Source organism: Juglans microcarpa x Juglans regia, chromosome 2D (assembly GCF_004785595.1).
Source record: "Juglans microcarpa x Juglans regia isolate MS1-56 chromosome 2D, Jm3101_v1.0, whole genome shotgun sequence".
Taxonomy (NCBI): domain Eukaryota; kingdom Viridiplantae; phylum Streptophyta; class Magnoliopsida; order Fagales; family Juglandaceae; genus Juglans; species Juglans microcarpa x Juglans regia.
Window position 1 is genome coordinate 1,492,757 of NC_054596.1, and position 18,888 is coordinate 1,511,644.

An 18,888-nucleotide genomic window follows, 5' to 3' on the forward strand; every position below is an offset into this window, starting at 1 on the left:
AGTTTTGACGTAAGCATGCATTATTCAGATGGAGACTGATAATAATTTCGAAAGCTTTTTCACCAACAAACCCAGACGGCCAAAATAAAGAAGAAAACGGAGACCCACGAAAACCAAAACGGATTCCTAGCAAGGGCCGCCTCCAACGTGCGAATATAGTGCTATCAGATGAGTTACATTAAAGTATAAATAATAATATTTTATAAATTTTATTGAGATGTGTTTAATTTTTTTAAATTAAGTTAAATTTAAATTTTTATATTAAAATATATGAAATTGATTGAGATGAATTTAATTTTTTTATAAAAATTTAAAAAAATAACAAGTCTTATCAATTATTAATTTGAAATGAGTTGAGTTTACTTTAACAATCAAATATAACTTAAAATATTACCATTTAACACACATAAATTTATAAATTTAAATGTATATATAAATTTAAATGTATATTTTTTTATGATTAAAATATTTCAAATAGTAGTAAGTGTCTAAATATGATATTTGATATTTTTATCTTTTGAAACAAAAACGATAGATTCTGTGTTTCAATTATTTGAAATCTACAGTTTTATAATTTTTAGGGATACGTAGAAAGGGCAATTGTATTAATTTAGAGTTATGCGTGTAGTTTCTTATGGTCTTATTTGGATTGAGAGATAAGATGAGATGAAATAGTTTTAGATGAGTTGAATAAAATATTATTAGAATATTATTTTTTAATATTATTATTGTTTTTGAATTTGAAAAAGTTAAATTATTTATTTTATTTTATATGAAAATTTAAAAAAATTATAATAATGAGATGAGATAAATTGATACCACTTCTAAATCCAAATGAGATATGTTTATCAGGTAGGACTTTGTGATGGGCCACGATTATTGTGTTAATGAGTTAATTATTTGATAGTGGGTCAGTTATTTGATTAAGGTCGATTAATTTGTTAAGCCAATAGCCATGGGTTTAATTAGTCTATTTTCAATGTCTATAAGTATTGTTACGATTATCAATGAAAATCATCAGATTTCATCCAAAATATTCTTAAGTGTCTGGAAGTTAGGCCCCTCGAAGTGTCTAGCTATATTTACTTAATTATGTATTACAATTATGCACATAACAAATTGTCTCAGAGCCATGCTCCTACGACATGGTTGAAAGGACTCGCAACGCATAACTCTCAAAAGATGTGGCTAACCTTAAAGGGCATAGGACTGTTCATCTGAGCAGAGTTTTTTTCTAGCCCGGTCAGGAAACTGGTACCCAAATTTATTTTTATTTTTTATTTTTCGTTTGAATGTTGATTTTTTTATTAATAATATTATAATTGTGAGGTTTGACAGAATATTTTATTCTGTATAACATAAAGCAGCGCGATGAAAGAGACGAAGAAAGAAGGAATACTGGTGGCATCAACAAAGTTATCAATAGCATCTACCAAGGGGTCAACAAATGCGATATCAATGAGAGTTCCCAGCAACAACAATAACACTGTTTTGATAAATGTCCACCTGGAACCCCCAGCATCCTTAAATTCTTCATCGCTTTCATCACCCACATCCAACAAATCATGCACTCTATATGTGTCCTATAATAAACATTCAAATTGAAAAAGGGTATCGGGCTGTAAATTTGGCTTCTCACCTAGGTCTGACCCAGGCTAACCTAGTCCGGGTTCCAACTCGAATTTGAAACCTGGATTCTGGTCCGAGTATATCCGGGTTCCTCAGCCATAACCCATATGAACAGTCCTAAAATGGGAGACTAACCATATGAAGGATGAACAAGTTCGACAACGACAATTGTTGGAAAATGTATTGCAGCAACTCAACAACCTCACAACTAGTTATGATCAATTAGCTCTTACGGTGAGAAATGCTAACTCCGGAAAAGGTTCTTCTGGGGGTGGAGTTAGTAATGTAAAGGTTAATGGCAACCCTCTATTTGAAGGACGTGGATGAATTCAAACATGTACCTTATTGTTGGATTTTTCCAAATTTGATAGAGCTAAGTCCAACTAGGGGGTCCTCAAGGCCCAACAGTTTTTTACCCATTGTAATATCTCTGATGATTACCAGCTCCAAATTGCATCATTCCATATGGAAGGAAAATCTCTTTCTTCGTATTGATGGCTCATGGACTCGAGTCCAATCTACACCTGGGAGGAGTTTGTTTCAACCCTTAAAATTCGCTTTGGTCCATTGGCTTATGAAGATCTAGTAGGAGCTTTTACTAAGCTCCGAAAATTTTTAGTGTAGAAGAATATCAAACTTGATTTGAGCTCTTATCTAATCGAATCAGTAGACTCATTGAAAAGTCCTGCATTAGCACATTTCTTAGTGACTTACAATGATGATTTGACAATTGTCATCACCATGTTCAAGCCTACAATTCTTTCGACAGCCTTTGGGTTAGCCCGTTTGCAAGAAGATTAGGTCCTATAAAGAACTCCACACTGCTCCCTACCTAGCCCACCGCCACAACCCAACTTGACCAACCTTCTTGCCCCTCCACCACGCCCAGAACTAGAAAATCAACCAAATCTTATCCCCAATGACCAAAACAAAGGGTCCACCTCACTTGTTAAACGCATTTTCCCAGCTCAAATGCAGGAGAGAAGTGATCAAGGCCTTCGCTATTATTATGATGAAAAATTTCAATCTAGACATCGATGTAATATGCCAAGAATTTATATACTGAAAGGAATTAAAGAGGATGCATCTCAAGAGGACATGGATTGTAATGCAACTTGGGAAGATTTTGGATGAGCTTTGGCAGAAAGTTTTCTAACCTTGTGGGCAATGTCTTTTGAGGAGGGAGTATGTTATGATTTTAGATGCATTAGGAATCGAGCTTATGTCTAAGGGATATCTAGAAAGAGGCAATTGTATTTAGTTCAGGGCTATGCATGTAATTTCTTATTTTAAGTGTTTATCAAGTAGGATTTGGTGATGGGTCACGATTAGAAACGTCGGCTTATGTGCAGTGGGTTAGTTATTTGATTAAGGTTGGTTAATTTGTTAAGCCCAAAGTCGTGGGTTGAATTAGAGTTCGTTTGGATAGTGAGATAAAATAAGATGAGATTAAATGAAATTAGATGAGTTGAATAAAATATTGTTATAATATTATTTTTTAATATTATTATTTTAAAATTTGAAAAAATTGAATTGTTTATTATATTTTATATGAAAATTTGATAAAATTGTAATGATAAGATCGTCTCTGTATCCAAACGAGGCCCTAGTCTATTTTCAATGTTTATAAGTATTGTAGCTAGGGATGTAAGAAAAAATCAGTTGAACCAGATCGGGCAAGTTCGATTCGGTGCGGTACTTGTTCTTAAAAATGAAAACTGGTCCTAAACCAATGCGATGCCGATTTTCATATTTTGAAAACCGATTTAAACTGAACCAGATCGGTACATACATATTTTTAATTTTTTATATTATATATCATTTTTATATTTTTATTATATACGTTATATGCTACATTTCTAATTAATATAACATGAAATTCTAATCTTATTATTCAAGTCTATTAATCTTACAACATAAAATTAATATAATAGTATAATTAGACATTAATTATACTATTTTAATCTTATTATTTAAATTTATTAATCTCACTAATAAGTCAGGCATTACTTATATTATAATACTATAATTGAACATTAAAAAATTAGTAATTGTTAATAATAAATATTAAATTCTCACAATTAAGTTTAGTATTAAAAAAATTATAATATTAAACATATATAATATTACACGTGTAAATAGTAAACCGAAATACCATATCGGACTTGGCCGAACCGAAACCAGAAAAATCGAAAGTTCTGGTTTTGATAATGAATCAGTTCATATCGATTCTTAAATTTCTAAAATGTTCTAAAATCTCTCCAAAACCGGACCGAACCGAACCGGTTTCACCTCCAATTGTAACTACTATAAATTAAAATCATTATATTTCATCAAAATATTGTTAAGTGTTTGGAGTTCAGGTCCTAGCTATATTTTCTTCACTTAATTATTTAGTAATAACATTCGCCTCCCGAAATCCAAATGAACGAATCAGAATAATTAGAACAAATGCTGAAAGTTCAATAATTGAGAGCGGCAACCGATCACACTCTCTGCCAACTTTTCATGTAAATTTTTTTTTTTTAAAAGAAAGAGGAAAACACTTCACGGCTTACCAATGTGTAATGGCAACTTGCTAGTTGCTAATGCTCCATCAGTGATTCAGTGGGATGTCCGAAATTCGAAACTCGCGGAGCATTCCTATTGTTTCTGGCAAATTTGACAAAACGGGGCAATGAGATATGTCAAGAATCTGTAAACCCTGGAGCCTTCGAATTGTCCCTGGAAAATTTGAAAACGCAGGGCAGTGAGATATGCCAAGAATCCACAACCCACTAAGCATTCCGATTGTCTCTGGTAAATCCAACAAAGCACGACAGTAAGATATGCCAAGGATCCGCAACCCACTGAGATTTCCGATTTCATCTGGCAAGTTTGAAAAAAGGGGGCAGTGAGATATGCCAAGGATCCGTAACCCGAGCAGATTTCCTATTGTCTTTGGTAAATTCAACAAGGCGGAGCAGTGAGATACGCCGATAATAGATAAACCATGGAGCCTTCCGATTGTCTCTGGCAAATCCGACAAAGCACAACAGTGAGATATGCCAAGTATCCGTAATCCTTCGAGCATTCCGATTGTCTTTGGCAAATTCAACAAAGTAGAGCAGTGAGATACGCCGAGAATCGATAACCCCTGAAGCATTCCGATTGTATCTGGTAAATCCGACATAGAGCGGCAGCCCGATATGCCAAGGATCCGTAACCCCCGAAGCAATCCGATTGTCTCTGGCAAATTTGAGAAAACGGTGCAGCCCGATATGCAAAGAATCCTTAACCCAAGAAGCATTCCTATTGTGTCCGGCAAACTTGTCAAAGCGGAGCAATGAGATATATGAAGGATTTGCAACTCACGAAGCTCTCCGATCGTCACTGGCAAATTAGACAAACTGGTACAGTGGGATATTTCAAGAAAACGTAACCCAGAAAGCATTCCTACTGTATCTGGTAAACTCGAAAAATTGGCGCAATCAGATATACGAAGAGTGTGTAGCCCAAGAAGCCTTCCGATTGTGTTCGGCAAATTCAACAAAGCAGGGCAGTCAGATATGTCAAGAATATGTAACCGATGGAGCATTCCTATTGTATCTGGCAATTTGGACAAAACGGTACAGGACATTAGCCTTAGCTCTTCCAAATTAATCAGATTTCCAATCTCTATAGGCAATGCAGACAGCTTATGACAATTGTTGATGCCCAGTTTCTTTAGGTGTATACTCTCGCACAGCCAAGCAGGCCATTCCTACATATCATTGCAATAATTTCTTAAAATCGATAGTATGATTCTTGAATTTACCCAAAAGGTAAAATTATGATTAACATAAACAATTTTTGTATTTCCTACTATATACCAGAGATTGACAAGGTACCTTTTTGACAATCTTCTCATCTGGAGATAAAGAGCTCCCATCTTGTGGAGTTGCTGAGTGACAACAAAGGGTCATGGCACCTTCATCATTTAATGAGTTTAAATTATAGGTAAAGCTATATCTTGAAGATTTACTTCCTGAAGTAACCAGAATATTGCAATTTGGCATACGGAGCTCAAACTTCTCAAGAAGGGATTCTGATCCAGACAAGAAGACATCGTCATCCAGTATCAACGATACAGGACCTCCAATTTGACGCAGCAATTGCTTCAGCTGTTTGATTGCATATTCGTCACCACCCTTGTGACTGGATATTTTTTGTACAATGACCCTCAAGTCTGGTGTTTCTAAAACAGGGGCAAAGAAAACATTCTCCTTAAAAATGCCTATCCAAACAAAACGCAAGTGCTCCTCTTGTTGTGGAGGTATGTCAAGGACTATGTGTCTAACTTCTCCTGCTCCCTGGTACCCAAGAATAATCAAATCAGCATAGTGGAAGTTGGAAAAAAAACAATTACAACAATGATATATGCATATATATATATATATATATATATATATGATCCAATAATTCTATATCTGTAATAAATAACCTCCTTACAGTATTATTCTTCGGCACAAGAAGCACATCCTCAAAAACCCACAACCTACTATATTGGTCAGGCTCTTCCTTAGATTCATGAAGAACCCTTTCTTGATCCATTTTTCGTAGCAAGTCATGCATCTCCAAAACACCTCTATCAGGATTTTCTTTTAGTTGATCCCAGACACGTTTCCATTCATCTATTGTTTTACCAAACAAGAAGGTACCCAAAACTTTAAGAGTTCCAGGAAGACCTTTAGCATAATTCACAAAGTCTTTGGATAAATCCGCATAATTATCTTCAGGATGGGGTTTCTTGAAGGCCTTCTGACAAAAGAGTTGCAGAGCTTCATCATCACCAAGCTCCTTAACTGTATATATAATATGCACTCCATGGCTATTCAACACTTGTTTCTCTTTACTCGTTACAATAACTCTACTCCCTCTTCCAAACCATTCATGACTACCTGCTAAGGCTTCCAGTTGCTTGTTTTCATTCACATCATCAAGAATAATAAGCACCTTTAGCCTACGCAATCTATCCCTTATCTCATTGTATACCGTACGATCATCCCACCCATTTATAATTTCTCTTTCCATGAGAATTTCAGAAAGGATTTTTCGTTGTAAATAAACTACATCATGACTTTGAGTTTCTTTACTGACACCGTAAATAAAGCTGCAAGCTTCAAATTGATGAAAAATTTTGTCATAAATAAACTCAGCCAAAGTGGTCTTACCCACTCCATCCATTCCATAAAACCCTATAAAGCGAACATCATCCAATTTAATGTCAAGTAAGTTCATCATTTCCATTTCTCGGAACTCTATTCCAACAATGTCATGGGAAACAATACTGTGGCGTTGAATATTCCGTTTGCTATATATGCTTGCAACAATTTGTTTGACAAACAATGATTCATGCCTGTAAAGAAGGTAGGAAAATAGGTTTGATGAGATAATGGTAACCATTGACAGCTAAACTAAACATGAATCTAAATATATATATATATATATATATATATATATATTTAAAATTTTTTAAGTTCGATCTCAAATCAAATTAAACAATAAAAACATCTAATTTCAAGGACAGTACTCAAAATGGAAGTAAAATCAATAATGCGAATGTTTTTTTTCATACAGTTTGGGAATAAATTCGTTTGGGAATGTTTAATTTCAAGGCAACAATAATAATATACCGTGTAAGCCAAAAGGTTGAGAGTATAGTTTAGTTTGAATACTTTTACACATCTGTGAATTGTCTTCGTTCGAATTGGAAAAGAAAAAAAAAAAAGATTTACCCTTCCTGTAATTGTATATGCCATCCGCTAGTTTCACCCACTTCTCGCAAAGCAGCTCTCCACGTTTGCACATCCTCTTTGACGATGCTGGAATTTTGTTCATGTTTAGCAAGGGCTTCTGCGAATGTATTAGACTGTTGCCGTACGTGAGAGGGATCCACATGATAGAAAACGGGCAGAACTACCAGCTCCATATCTTTACGACATCGAACGATCTTGGCAAGTTCAATCAAGCACCACCTCGAAGAAGCGAAATTTGGTGAGAGAACGACAACTGCATACTCGGATTCTTCTATTGCTTTCAAAAGCCCTGAACTTATATACTCTCCTCGCTCGAGTTCTTCATCGTCCCTAAAGGCCATAATGCCTTTCCGTTTCAAAGCATCATATAGATGGTCCGTAAAACGCAGGCGGGTGTCCTCGCCACGGAAACTGAGGAAAACATCGTATTTCCGTCGACGTTCTGGAGGAGAAGAGGAAGATGAAGAAACTCGTTGAGTGTTCATGGGAGCCGGTGGGAAGTTTTCCTATCTAGCTTGATAGGAACAGTGCATTTCTGCACACCCTTTAGAAAGAGATTTCCGTATCAGATCCATAGGCGGGAGGGCCTATGTGAGTTCTAATTCTTGTCCCCTTCTTTCTACACTTTCACAGGCGCTTCTCTCTAACCACTGTACAAAACCAGAGAACATAAGTTTTTCGTCTTTATTTATTTTTTTAAACATAAAAAAATAAATAAAGAGGAAAACGCAGGAAACCTTTCACAAGCATCTTCTTTGCTCGCGCAATAAAAAAGTAAACTCATACAGTATTTTAAATTGCAAGGTGCGTGTACCTATGGGATAGACTGAACTTCCCCATCTTGTAAGGAGGAAAGAAGAGGAATGTCGGGGGTTTCATCAGCCATTTTCAATGATTGTATTCGTATTCTTTCGACTTCTACCACCTGCGTGCTTCTACTTTGCTTTTCAATTCTGTTCCCGATTTCAAAGAGAAGTGTGATGAAAAAAACGCAAAACAACAATGGAAAAGGATTGCGAAATGGAAAATTCTATATACCAAGATGATATTTTATCACCAATAAAAAGAAATACCAGTAGCGACCAGTCTTCCTAGTCCTCTGTTCCAATTATGAGCACACAGCTGGCTGCATCCCTTTGACAATGGAAAAGCGTGTCATTTAATTTATTTTATAAGTTTTAAGTATTAAAAAAATTCAGTTTCACGTATTTATACAAGAAAGAAAACTCTACGCCATACATTTATTGAAGAAAAAAATAAAAGCAAGTGTATAGTATATAACTACTAAATAGAATAACTAATAAAAAAATAGAAAATGTTTTAGTCAGAAAAAATTATATAAAAATAATTATAAAAATTTATGTGAGTTAATGTGATTCGTTAGATTGTAAAATTATTTTTTATTATAAAATAAATTTAATAAATCACATAAAATTACAATATATAAAATTATTTTATATAACTTTTTTATTACGGTAGCACTCTAAAAAAAAAAAATACATATAAAGAAACTCTGGCAGTCTGCTCTGTGAAGTCACTGAACATCTTATGTTTAAAAATAAAAGATAAAAAACCTTCAAAAATAAAAAACTGAAAAAACAAAATGTGGTAGTTGCAAGCTAGGGGTGGGTACATACGTGGTTCTCTTTGGTCCACTTAGAGCATCTTTATTGATTTGATCAAATAAAGAAGTTAGCTAAAATTTATATAATTAATGTCAAAAACATCCCATATTATATTGGACAAATTTAAAATAATTTAGACTTTTGTATAGTGATTGGGCAAAGATGAATAACGACAATTGATTCACTAAATGATTTTTGAAAATATGATTTTTTTAATTAATTTAATATTAATTTAATTATAATATAATTATTATTAACATTTAATTTGTAGAGATACAAAATATAATAAAAATATTTTGTTATTAAATTAATAATATTTTATTATTTTATAGAGAGTGAATGGATAATCTAATGTGAGGGTTAAATTTAAATAGAATAGACAAATATAAAAAAGTGTGATATTAGCTAAATTTTAAAGATAAATTTAACCAAGTCAATAAAAATTCTCTTACAGCTCCACCATAACTTATAAAATGGTTGTCAACAAGTTGGAAAGCTATGGCATCAACGTCCAACTCTATTAACAGAATTAATTAAGAGAAATTTTATCTGTAATCTCTATATGGAGATTGCATGTGCAAATCATTCATTAAATGAAAAAAAAATATCATTTTAAAAATGATATTATTATTATTTTAAAAAATTTTAAAGATGAAATTTAAAAACTCGCTATAAATTGATTAAAAAATAAATAAATGGTTGGAATCTAACATTATTCATTCTTTAATCATATTAATGGACAGTTCAATCAAAATAAAGATAGACCTGATCCCTCCCTCGAAAAGTTCTATTGCATTCAAAGATGTCTGCGTTGAAGAGAGAAGAAATAATGTAATATGAAATGGGATTCGTAATTATTTTACAAGATTGGTGAATGATAGGCTTCCCTTTAGTCAACCGGTCAACGCTTGGAAAAATGAGTGATGAGCCTCTGTTCAATCCACACACAAAGAACACGGCACGGGACCTTTTTGAAATGTCTGGTGATTTTTATACGAGAAGTCTCCGACCATAAAGATACTTTACTGAAATTAAATTCTTAAATTTATAAATTTACTTTTATAAAATTTATTTTTTACATAAGTGTTTTAAATTCATATAATATTTTTGTAAAAATATGATATTTTTATAAGATATTTTATAAAAATATGCCTATTTTTAAACATTGTTGTTATAAAGTACCATGAGAAATGTGTATTGAGTTTTTTTTTTAAATGTATTATTATTATTATTTTATATAAATGATTAGACGAATAAATTGTTTTGGTGGAGCAACTAACATCTTCTTTGTTCATCTCTAGAGGGATTTGTCTTGAGGGATTGGGGTTAGAATGTCTGTTGATCAAAACGGTCACAACTCACAGTCATGGCAATATCCAACATCATCTTCCTCATCTGACTACCACCACCTTGCCAAGCTAAAGTGCCCCAGAAACAGGCAACTTTGACAAATAGCCCAAAAAAGTGCTCATCCTGCTGCATCCATCCAAACCAAGCTATTATTAATGAGGGTTTTTATAATTCCTGTGTAGTGTTCAAGACAGTAGACGCTTTGCGAAGTTTTTTTTTTTTTTTTTTTAGTGAGGATTCGTACCAGAAAGAGTCGGATGCTCCACGAAAGCACAAGAAGCATATAAAGAGAATTCATTAATCAAAGACTTCTCAACATACAGATAACGGAGGCATGCATATAGATGCTTGCATCATCCTCAAAACTATTGAGTAATGGAGTCTGGACCATGGCAATATTCCTGATGCGCTTTGAGGAAAACTAAATTTGTAAATTTTGTTTTGGGCATATTTACATAGCGTTCAGCGAGAGAGAAGAACCGCAAAGCGTTTTGAAAGCAATTCCTGAAGGTCTGATTTGAGCAGAATGATCAAGTCAACTCTGGAAACTTTTTCCGCATTAATCGGGGAACGTGGAAAAGGATGCCATTGGAATTAGAATCCTTCGATGAGTATGATTTGCCTCGGCAATACTTGTAGCAAGTTCAACAAGTTCGTACCTCATAGCTTAAATGGCTGCCACAGTACATTACCCAGACTCTGCTCGTAATTCTTCAACGAGCTCCGAAACTTCTTGCTCATTTAGCAGACGCACCCCAAACTTTTTCACGTTCCCGCCCGGGCGGCTGGTTGTAACTGAAGCTTCAATGAAGCTCCATTTATCAACGTTATTTGCAACCTTTGAAAACCATGCACGTGGTACATATACTAAAATTCCAATTAGCTTAACAACACGTACATTATAGAGGTGCAGTTGTTCCGGAAGTTGCAAGTTTTGCAGACGACCTTCATCAGTCAGGAAATGACAAAGAACCTGGTGACCCTCTTTCAAATTGGAAGTCCTAGAATTCGAATTTTCGTGCTCGCGGACTTCATATACAATAAACATGGCATATACTGACCACTTACAATTATCATCTGATTCGAGATGCAGCAGGATTCTTGCTGAGGATTCAGCACGCTGAACGGCGAACCACTCTGGTATTTCAGGAATTAGCAAAGAATAATAACGGACAAATACACTGCCCATCCCTTTGTACATTTCTGCCTGTAAAGAATTGAGAAATGAAAAAAAGGAAAACAAGAATATGATAAAATGTATGCGGGTTACGCATGTCTGTGTATGAGAGAGAGAGAGAGAGAGAGAGAGAGAGAGAGAGAGAGAGAGAGACCTCAAGGGTTCTTCCAAATTGTGCTTCTGTCATCTTTTGAAAAGAGCGATATCTTTTAACTTCATGCTCAGCTGGTGCAGAGTAATCAACAATAGCGCCTGCTGCATCTGAAGTTTCATCAAAACACCTCTCCAACGAAGTACAGCCGTGAGTCCATACATACGATAGACTTGATGGAAGTGTTGGCAATGATTGAAGCATACTACAATTTCTCAAGAAAAGTTCTTCGAGGTGCGAAAGTTGCCAGATACGATCTGCTATGCTCGAAAAATTGTTGCCACTGAGATCGAGAGACAGTAGTGAGGATAGGCCACTAAGATCACTGGGGATTGCCTCATTCGATAGATTGCAGTCGCTTAGATCAAGCATTGTTAAAGAGCTGAGGTGGCTGATGCTATCTGGTATGCTCCTAAACTTGTTACGACTGAGATCTAGACGTCCTATTGAGGATAGACCTCTAAGGTCACTGGGGATTGCTCCATCTGATAGATTGCAGTCGCTTAGATCCAGTAATTGCAAAGAACTTAGGTGACAGATGCTATTTGGTATGCACGTAAACTTGTTCCCTCTGAGATTTAGAGTTTGTAGTGAGGATAAAGCTCTGAGGTCACTGGGGATTGCTCCATCCGATAGATCGCACTCACTTAGATCCAGAAATAGCAAAGAACTTAGGTGACAGACGCTATATGGTATGCTCCTAAACTTGTTCCCTCTGAGATTTAAAGTCTCTAGTGAGGATAGGCCTCTAAGGTCACGGGGCATTGCTCCATCAGATAGATTGCAGTCTCCTAGATCCAGCAATAATAAAGAGCTTAGATGACAGATGCAACAACAGAAGAGCAAATCCCATGATTTAGGTCCCAGACCCTTGCATCCGTTTAAGTACAGTCTTTTAAGGCTCTTCACATGTAAAATGGAGGATGGGACTTGTCTAATACTAGTTACATTCGTATCAAGCTCCTTCAAGCATTCCATGCTCCTCAAATCCTCTGGCATTTTGTCAAGTTCTGAACAACCAGATAAGATGAGAGATCCAAGGGACGACAAACTAAAGATAACCCTCGGAAGAATTGAAATGCTTTTACAACCTATTAAACTCAAAAACTGAAGGCCAGATAAACTCTCGAATGAAGGTGGTAGTTCTTCTATGGCAGTACCACTCAAATTGAGCTTCATCAAAGATGTCATACTTCCCACTATTTCAGGAAACTTCTCAAGTTTGGAACAGCCAGAAAGAATACAAAATTTAAGAGATACCATTGAAATCTTCTCTGGAAGGCTTTCAAGACATTTACAACCTTCTAGATTTAATGTAACAAGTTGTTTAAGAGCTCCAAGGGATGGGTGCACCTTTAACAAGCTTGCACAACCTCGAAGAAACAGAGTCTCGAGATTGGGGACTCCATGGAAGTCTGGTGTTTCGATCAAATTTGGGGAGTCACACAGGTCAATAACCCTTAAATTTTCAAAATTCTGTGACAAAACGAAAACCTGATTATAAAAGACTCCGCAAAAAACAAAATTAATTTCAAATTAAACGAGAAAATACACACTCCCATAATTAATGTAAATCTTACCCTAATTCCCTTCCATAATTGTTCAATACAGCTGCAATGCATACTGAGTCGAATGAGGTCTTCTGATTGGAAACTAGTTGGCAAGGATTTTAGGGGGTAACCATCCCATATGATAAGACGTAACTCATTCGAAAGATAATCTATGCCTTGAGGAAAGTGCACATTACTGATCTTAAGAAATCTCAAATTTTTCATCTTTGAGAAGGCATCAGCATTTAAGTGTTCCTGATCTCTTTGTGGAGGAAAGTCAAGGACTATGCCTTTAACTTGTTCTGTTCCCTAGTACCAACAGCAATGAAATCGATGAGGAGATATAGTTGGGAAAAAATTATTTATTTACATTTTTCATTTGCATGTATATAGTAAATAATCTACTTACAGTATTTTTGTTCAATACATGAAGCACATCCTTCCAAACCCACAATCTACTACGTCGGCCAGGCTCTTCCCGAGATTCATCACAAACAATTTCTTGACCCATTTCTTGTAACAAATCATGCATCCATAGGTTATTCCCTGAGAAACTCATCAGAGATTTGTCCACAAGTACATCTATATTGATATCTGAGCAATAACCACAACTTTTTAGAATGGTCTTAACCCGATCTTTGTCCCATCCCCTGAAAAAACATGCTACATCCAAAAATAAGTTCCTCTCTGCAGGCTTGAGTGCATCAAAACCTGTTTTAAGTGTTTTCAAAATATCACCATTAAGATTTTCTTTTAGTTGATCCCTCGCACTTGTCCATATGCCTTTTTTTTTATTAAACAACGAGGAACCCAAAACCTTGAGAGCTAAAGGAAGACCATTAGCATAATTTACAAAATCTTCAGATAGACCCAAAAAATTCTCCTCAGGATGGGGTTTCTTGAAGGCTTTCCAACTAAAGAGTTGCAGTGCTTCATCATGGTATAGTTGTCTTACTGGATATATATTACAAACTCCATGACTATTCAACACTTGTTTCTCTCTACTTGTTACAACAACTCTACTCCCTCTTCCAAACCATTCACACCTCCCTGCCAATGCTTCTAGTTGCTTGTTTTCATTCACATCATCAAGAATAAGAAACACCCTTCGTTTACACAGTCTACTCTCCATCTCATTGATTACCCTACCATCATCCCAGGTGTTTATAATCTCTCTCTCCATGAGGATGTCAGATAGAAGTTTTCTTTGTAAATAAACTAGACCATGACGTTCAGTTTCTTCCCTGACACACGAAATAAAGCTGCTAGCTTCAAATTGATAAGAAAATCTATTGTAGATAATTTGTGCCAAAGTCGTCTTACCAATTCCGCCCATCCCGGAAATCCCTATGAAACGAACATCATCCAATCCTATGTCAAGTAAGTTCACCATGTCCATCACTCGGGACTCTATTCCAACAAGGTCGTAGGGATCAGTTTGGAGGTGAATATTCCGTTCCCCATGTATCCTTTCAATAATATTTTTGACAACCGTTGAGTCATGCCTATAAAGAGGGTAGGAAAATAATTGATGAGATTGTGGAAATTAAGGGCAGTGGCTACTTATTTACTATTCATAATTCATTTCAAATTTTTTATTTTTTTATTATTTTCTTTTAAGTATTTTTTTAATATCCTTAATTGTTAAAAAAATTAAAAAAATATATAACTTTAACTATTAAGTAAAATAAAAAAATTAAATATAAAATAAATAGTAAATGAGTAGTAAGATGATAATAAGATGTCATTTTCCGGAAAAAATTAATCATAAAAAGCCAAAATGTTTTATGATGTAGAATGATTAGCTTCACTAGAGTAGAGGAATATATACCAATTCAATCATTTCGGGCGAAAACAACGCAAGCCCCCAGAACGTAAAAATATAAAACAGAAAAGCAAGAAAGAAGCTGCTGGTAAGGCTCACCCATCATGTAAATGCCATCCGGCGATCTCACCCACTTGTCGGAAAGCAGCTTTCCAACTTCGTACGTCTTTGATGGCTATCCTGGGATCTATTGTATGTTTGAAAAAGGGTATTGCAAAAGTACCAGCCTGTTTCCTCACCTGAGAAGGATCCACATGATAGAAAACGGGCAAAATTACCAGATCCATATCATTACTGCATTGAACGATCTTGGCAAGTTCAATCAAGCACCACCTCGAAGAAGCGTAGTTTTGTGAGAGAACGACGACCGCATACTTGGATTCTTCTATTGCTTTCAAGAGCCCTGAATTTATGAACTCTCCTCGCTTCAGTTTTTCGTCGTCCCTAAAGGCTATAATTCCTTCCTGTTTCAAAGCATCGTATAGATGGCTTGTAAAACCCCGACGGGTGTCCTTGCCATGGAAACTAAGGAAAACATCATATTTCCAGTGACGTGATGAAGAGTCTGTCTCGGTGCTTGTGGAAGCCATTAACTGAAAAATTACTGGTTGTTGTGTTGCACACCCGAAACAATAGGTAAACGAGAGACTTAAGTAGACTTTAATTAATTAATTAATCTCGTTCACCACGATTATGTTCGATGTATTCAAATAAATGATTATCAGACAACATATGTCTCACTTTATCTCACTTTCGCAGCTTCGCCGCTCTTTAAAAATGAAAGAGAGAAAAATAAAAAATGAATAATAGAACCGAAAGTCAACAATTTTGGTTAACCCAAAGATTAGGTAAGATAATTGTTTGGATTTTTAATTTGAAAAATATGGAAAAGTCTGAATGCGGCAGATATAGGAGACCAATCGTGCACCAGCCTTCACCTGGATTAAAATTAGGGTGCTACCCGTAACTTACGGTGCGGGGTAATCCCTCCTCGCATGGGTGGGATGTGGGGACGGATTGAAAATCAGTCTCGTCTCATATCTACTTAAAAAATAGATTATATTTTATTAAGTTTAAAAATATTCATAGGTTTAAAAGTGATTAAAAATATATTTTTAGATTTAAATTATAAATTTAAATTTTATAAATATGATTATAATTTAAAAATTATGTAATTTTTAAATTTATTAGTGTATATTTTGTGTAAATTGTAGTGTATTAATTTTTAAACTATATAATTTTTAAATTTGTTATTGCATACATTGTGAACAAGTCTAACAAATTGTAATATATATTTCAGTCCCGCTACAAGCAGGAGACTTGCGCACGCCTGCCACGTCAGTTAAAATTAAAACAATGGAAAAAATAAAATGAAGGATGAAGATTAAAGAGATCAAAAACACGAAATACGAATGAAGAGTAAGATGAAAATGAGACCATTTGAGGAGGGAAAGTTTCATTCCATTCTCCATCGTGACAAAGATTTTTCAGATCCCTCTCAACCCATTCTAGGACTCGTTCACCACTTTAACATCCCAATGGCCACCCGATTTCTGATAAAACTCTTGATTTGCTTTGCTATAGAACTCTGCATTTATCGCACTACTGCCACCAAGAAAGAACGTGTCCTCTGGCATTGAGGACTCATTCTTCAGATGTGAAGGCTTGGGCAGGGGAGCCGAATGCATTGTCTTCCATAAGTGTGTTCAAGAAATTTTTTTGGTTCATCAAATTGGGCTTTGCATGGGCAACACCGCCTCACTCGAGCACTAGTACTTTATACGACTGCGATAGTGTTGCAGTCAATGGGCATCTGTAGTGCCTCCCCCAATGATAATGTAATCAAAGTAGTCTTCAGATGGGAGTTCGGTAGCATTGAACACAAACTTGAGGTAAATTGGGTCTGCACCAAAATTGGAGATAGAAATCGTGGTTAGGCCTAGTTCGATTAATATTAGCTCCCACCCCTTTCTTGCACTTTCTCAGCCACAAAATGCAAAGAATGAATGATGGAGAAAATACTTGGCTTTTTAAGGATGCGTTGTAGAGAATGTAGTTTACGTGTGATAACATGGAAAGACAAAGTTCTATTAGGTTACACTTGCACAGAGAACTTGAACAAGGCAAGAGGAAAATTTCAATGGTTAACCCATCATCTGTCTCGCTTGCATCTTTTGGAGATGGAGAAGGGTGAGAATAGAGGAAGGAATGGAGAAAGGCTCCAGAACACGAATGGTGAAACAATAACAAAAAATAAAACGCACTGTACTAAAAAAAATTTAAAGGCACCGTATCATTTTGGTAGGAACTCATGTGTTGTGGCCCATGGCCATGCCACTAGCCATGTCGAGACAAGGCTGGACAACCCCAAAACAGCCCCACGGGCATGCCATGGGCCCTGCCTTGACATGTCCAGGATGCCCAAGGAGGCTGGTGACCAAGCCAGCCTGTTAAGCATGGCCGGCACGCGCAGCCCAGCAAGCGCAGCAGTCTCGCGCGCACCCAGCGCACGTGCGCCCCAGCACGCCCAGCGCCCCAGGCCAGCGCCCAAACCAGCTCAGGGCCATGTCAGTCATATGCCAACAACCATGCTAGCCATGCCCATGGGCTAGCCTAGCCCACCCATGAGCTCATGCATGCCATGGGTTAACTTGGCCCATGCCAATTATGTTATTTTTTATTATTTATTTTTATTTAATTATTTATTTTCCAAGGGACCTATTGGGAATTTTTAAGTTGTAATCCTTATAAATAGGACCCTTAGTCTTTGAATTGACATCTTTTGACAAATTCCCTAGTGGGTAGACTATTTTGTTCTTGAGATCACTATTCGGTGCTAAGGCACTTGGGCTCTTTGGGGTGCAATACGTAAATCCCCTAGGAGAAGATCATACCTTGTAATTCGTGAATAGGTATGGTTCAATCTATCGATCTTGTTCTTTTTATCTTTAGGGTGCAATTTGTGAATCCATAAGGATCCATTAATCTTATGAGTATTTTTCATTCCATCTCTTGTCTTCCATTTTCTATCATTTGATCTTAATATTTTATGTGCATTGTTCTTGAGTTCTTCTTGAGTATTTATCACTTGTTCATCGTGTTCTTCATTTGTTCTTGGTATTCATCCATTCCTTAACCACATACTCGACCACCATCTTGTTTGTCATCCTTTCTATAAATTGACACATTTTCCATAAAGTCTTCCCACCATCCAATTTGCCCTAGCTGAAATACCTAGCCACCATCTTCCATCAAACCCTAGTCATATTCCTCACTTACCATACTCGACCAATCCTAGTGTTGCCCTACTTTCCATAATAGTTCACATTCTCATAATTGTTCTTCATCCCTCATATCCATTGACTTAGCCAATCCCACATTTCCTACCAACTTCCATAATGCCCACTTACCATATTCAACCATACCAAAGTCGCCCATCGTAAGACCCTAGCCCTACCATCCACTTATCAAATTCGGCCATCCTAAAGTCATCCATCTATCAAAAGTCCCTCTTGAGTCAACTTCCTTAATTTTAGGAAAGTTGATTCATCCCAATTACATCCCTAAAATCTCTCCATCCTTATACCATATTCAAATTCAAATTCCAATTCAAATCCCATTCAAATCCCTTAATTTAAGAAATTGTCAATCCTCTTCAATTCCTTAAATCACTCTTCCTACAATCTCTCTAAGTCAACTATTGACTTGTCATCTTAATTCAAATTCAAACTTCCATCTTCCCTTAAAGACTCCCATCATTATACAATCTTTCCATATCTATTTTCAAATTACCCAACCCTAGCC

The 18,888-nt window shown here is 35.9% G+C and overlaps 1 protein-coding gene across 1 annotated transcript; it reads right to left on the reverse strand.

Annotated features, from left to right (window-relative positions):
* Positions 1–4,045: 4,045 nt before the first annotated feature.
* On the reverse strand, positions 4,046–15,690 carry LOC121250939. Its single transcript, XM_041150203.1, has 11 exons — positions 15,184–15,690; positions 13,669–14,764; positions 13,290–13,568; positions 11,713–13,203; positions 11,074–11,588; positions 10,862–10,922; positions 10,394–10,507; positions 7,386–7,912; positions 6,100–7,006; positions 5,499–5,960; positions 4,046–5,371 (listed from the first exon to the last, which is right to left on the reverse strand). Exons 1-11 carry the CDS (start codon positions 15,672–15,674, stop codon positions 4,226–4,228), a joined length of 7,089 nt encoding a protein of 2,362 aa, XP_041006137.1. The 5' UTR covers positions 15,675–15,690; the 3' UTR covers positions 4,046–4,225.
* Positions 15,691–18,888: the final 3,198 nt, after the last annotated feature.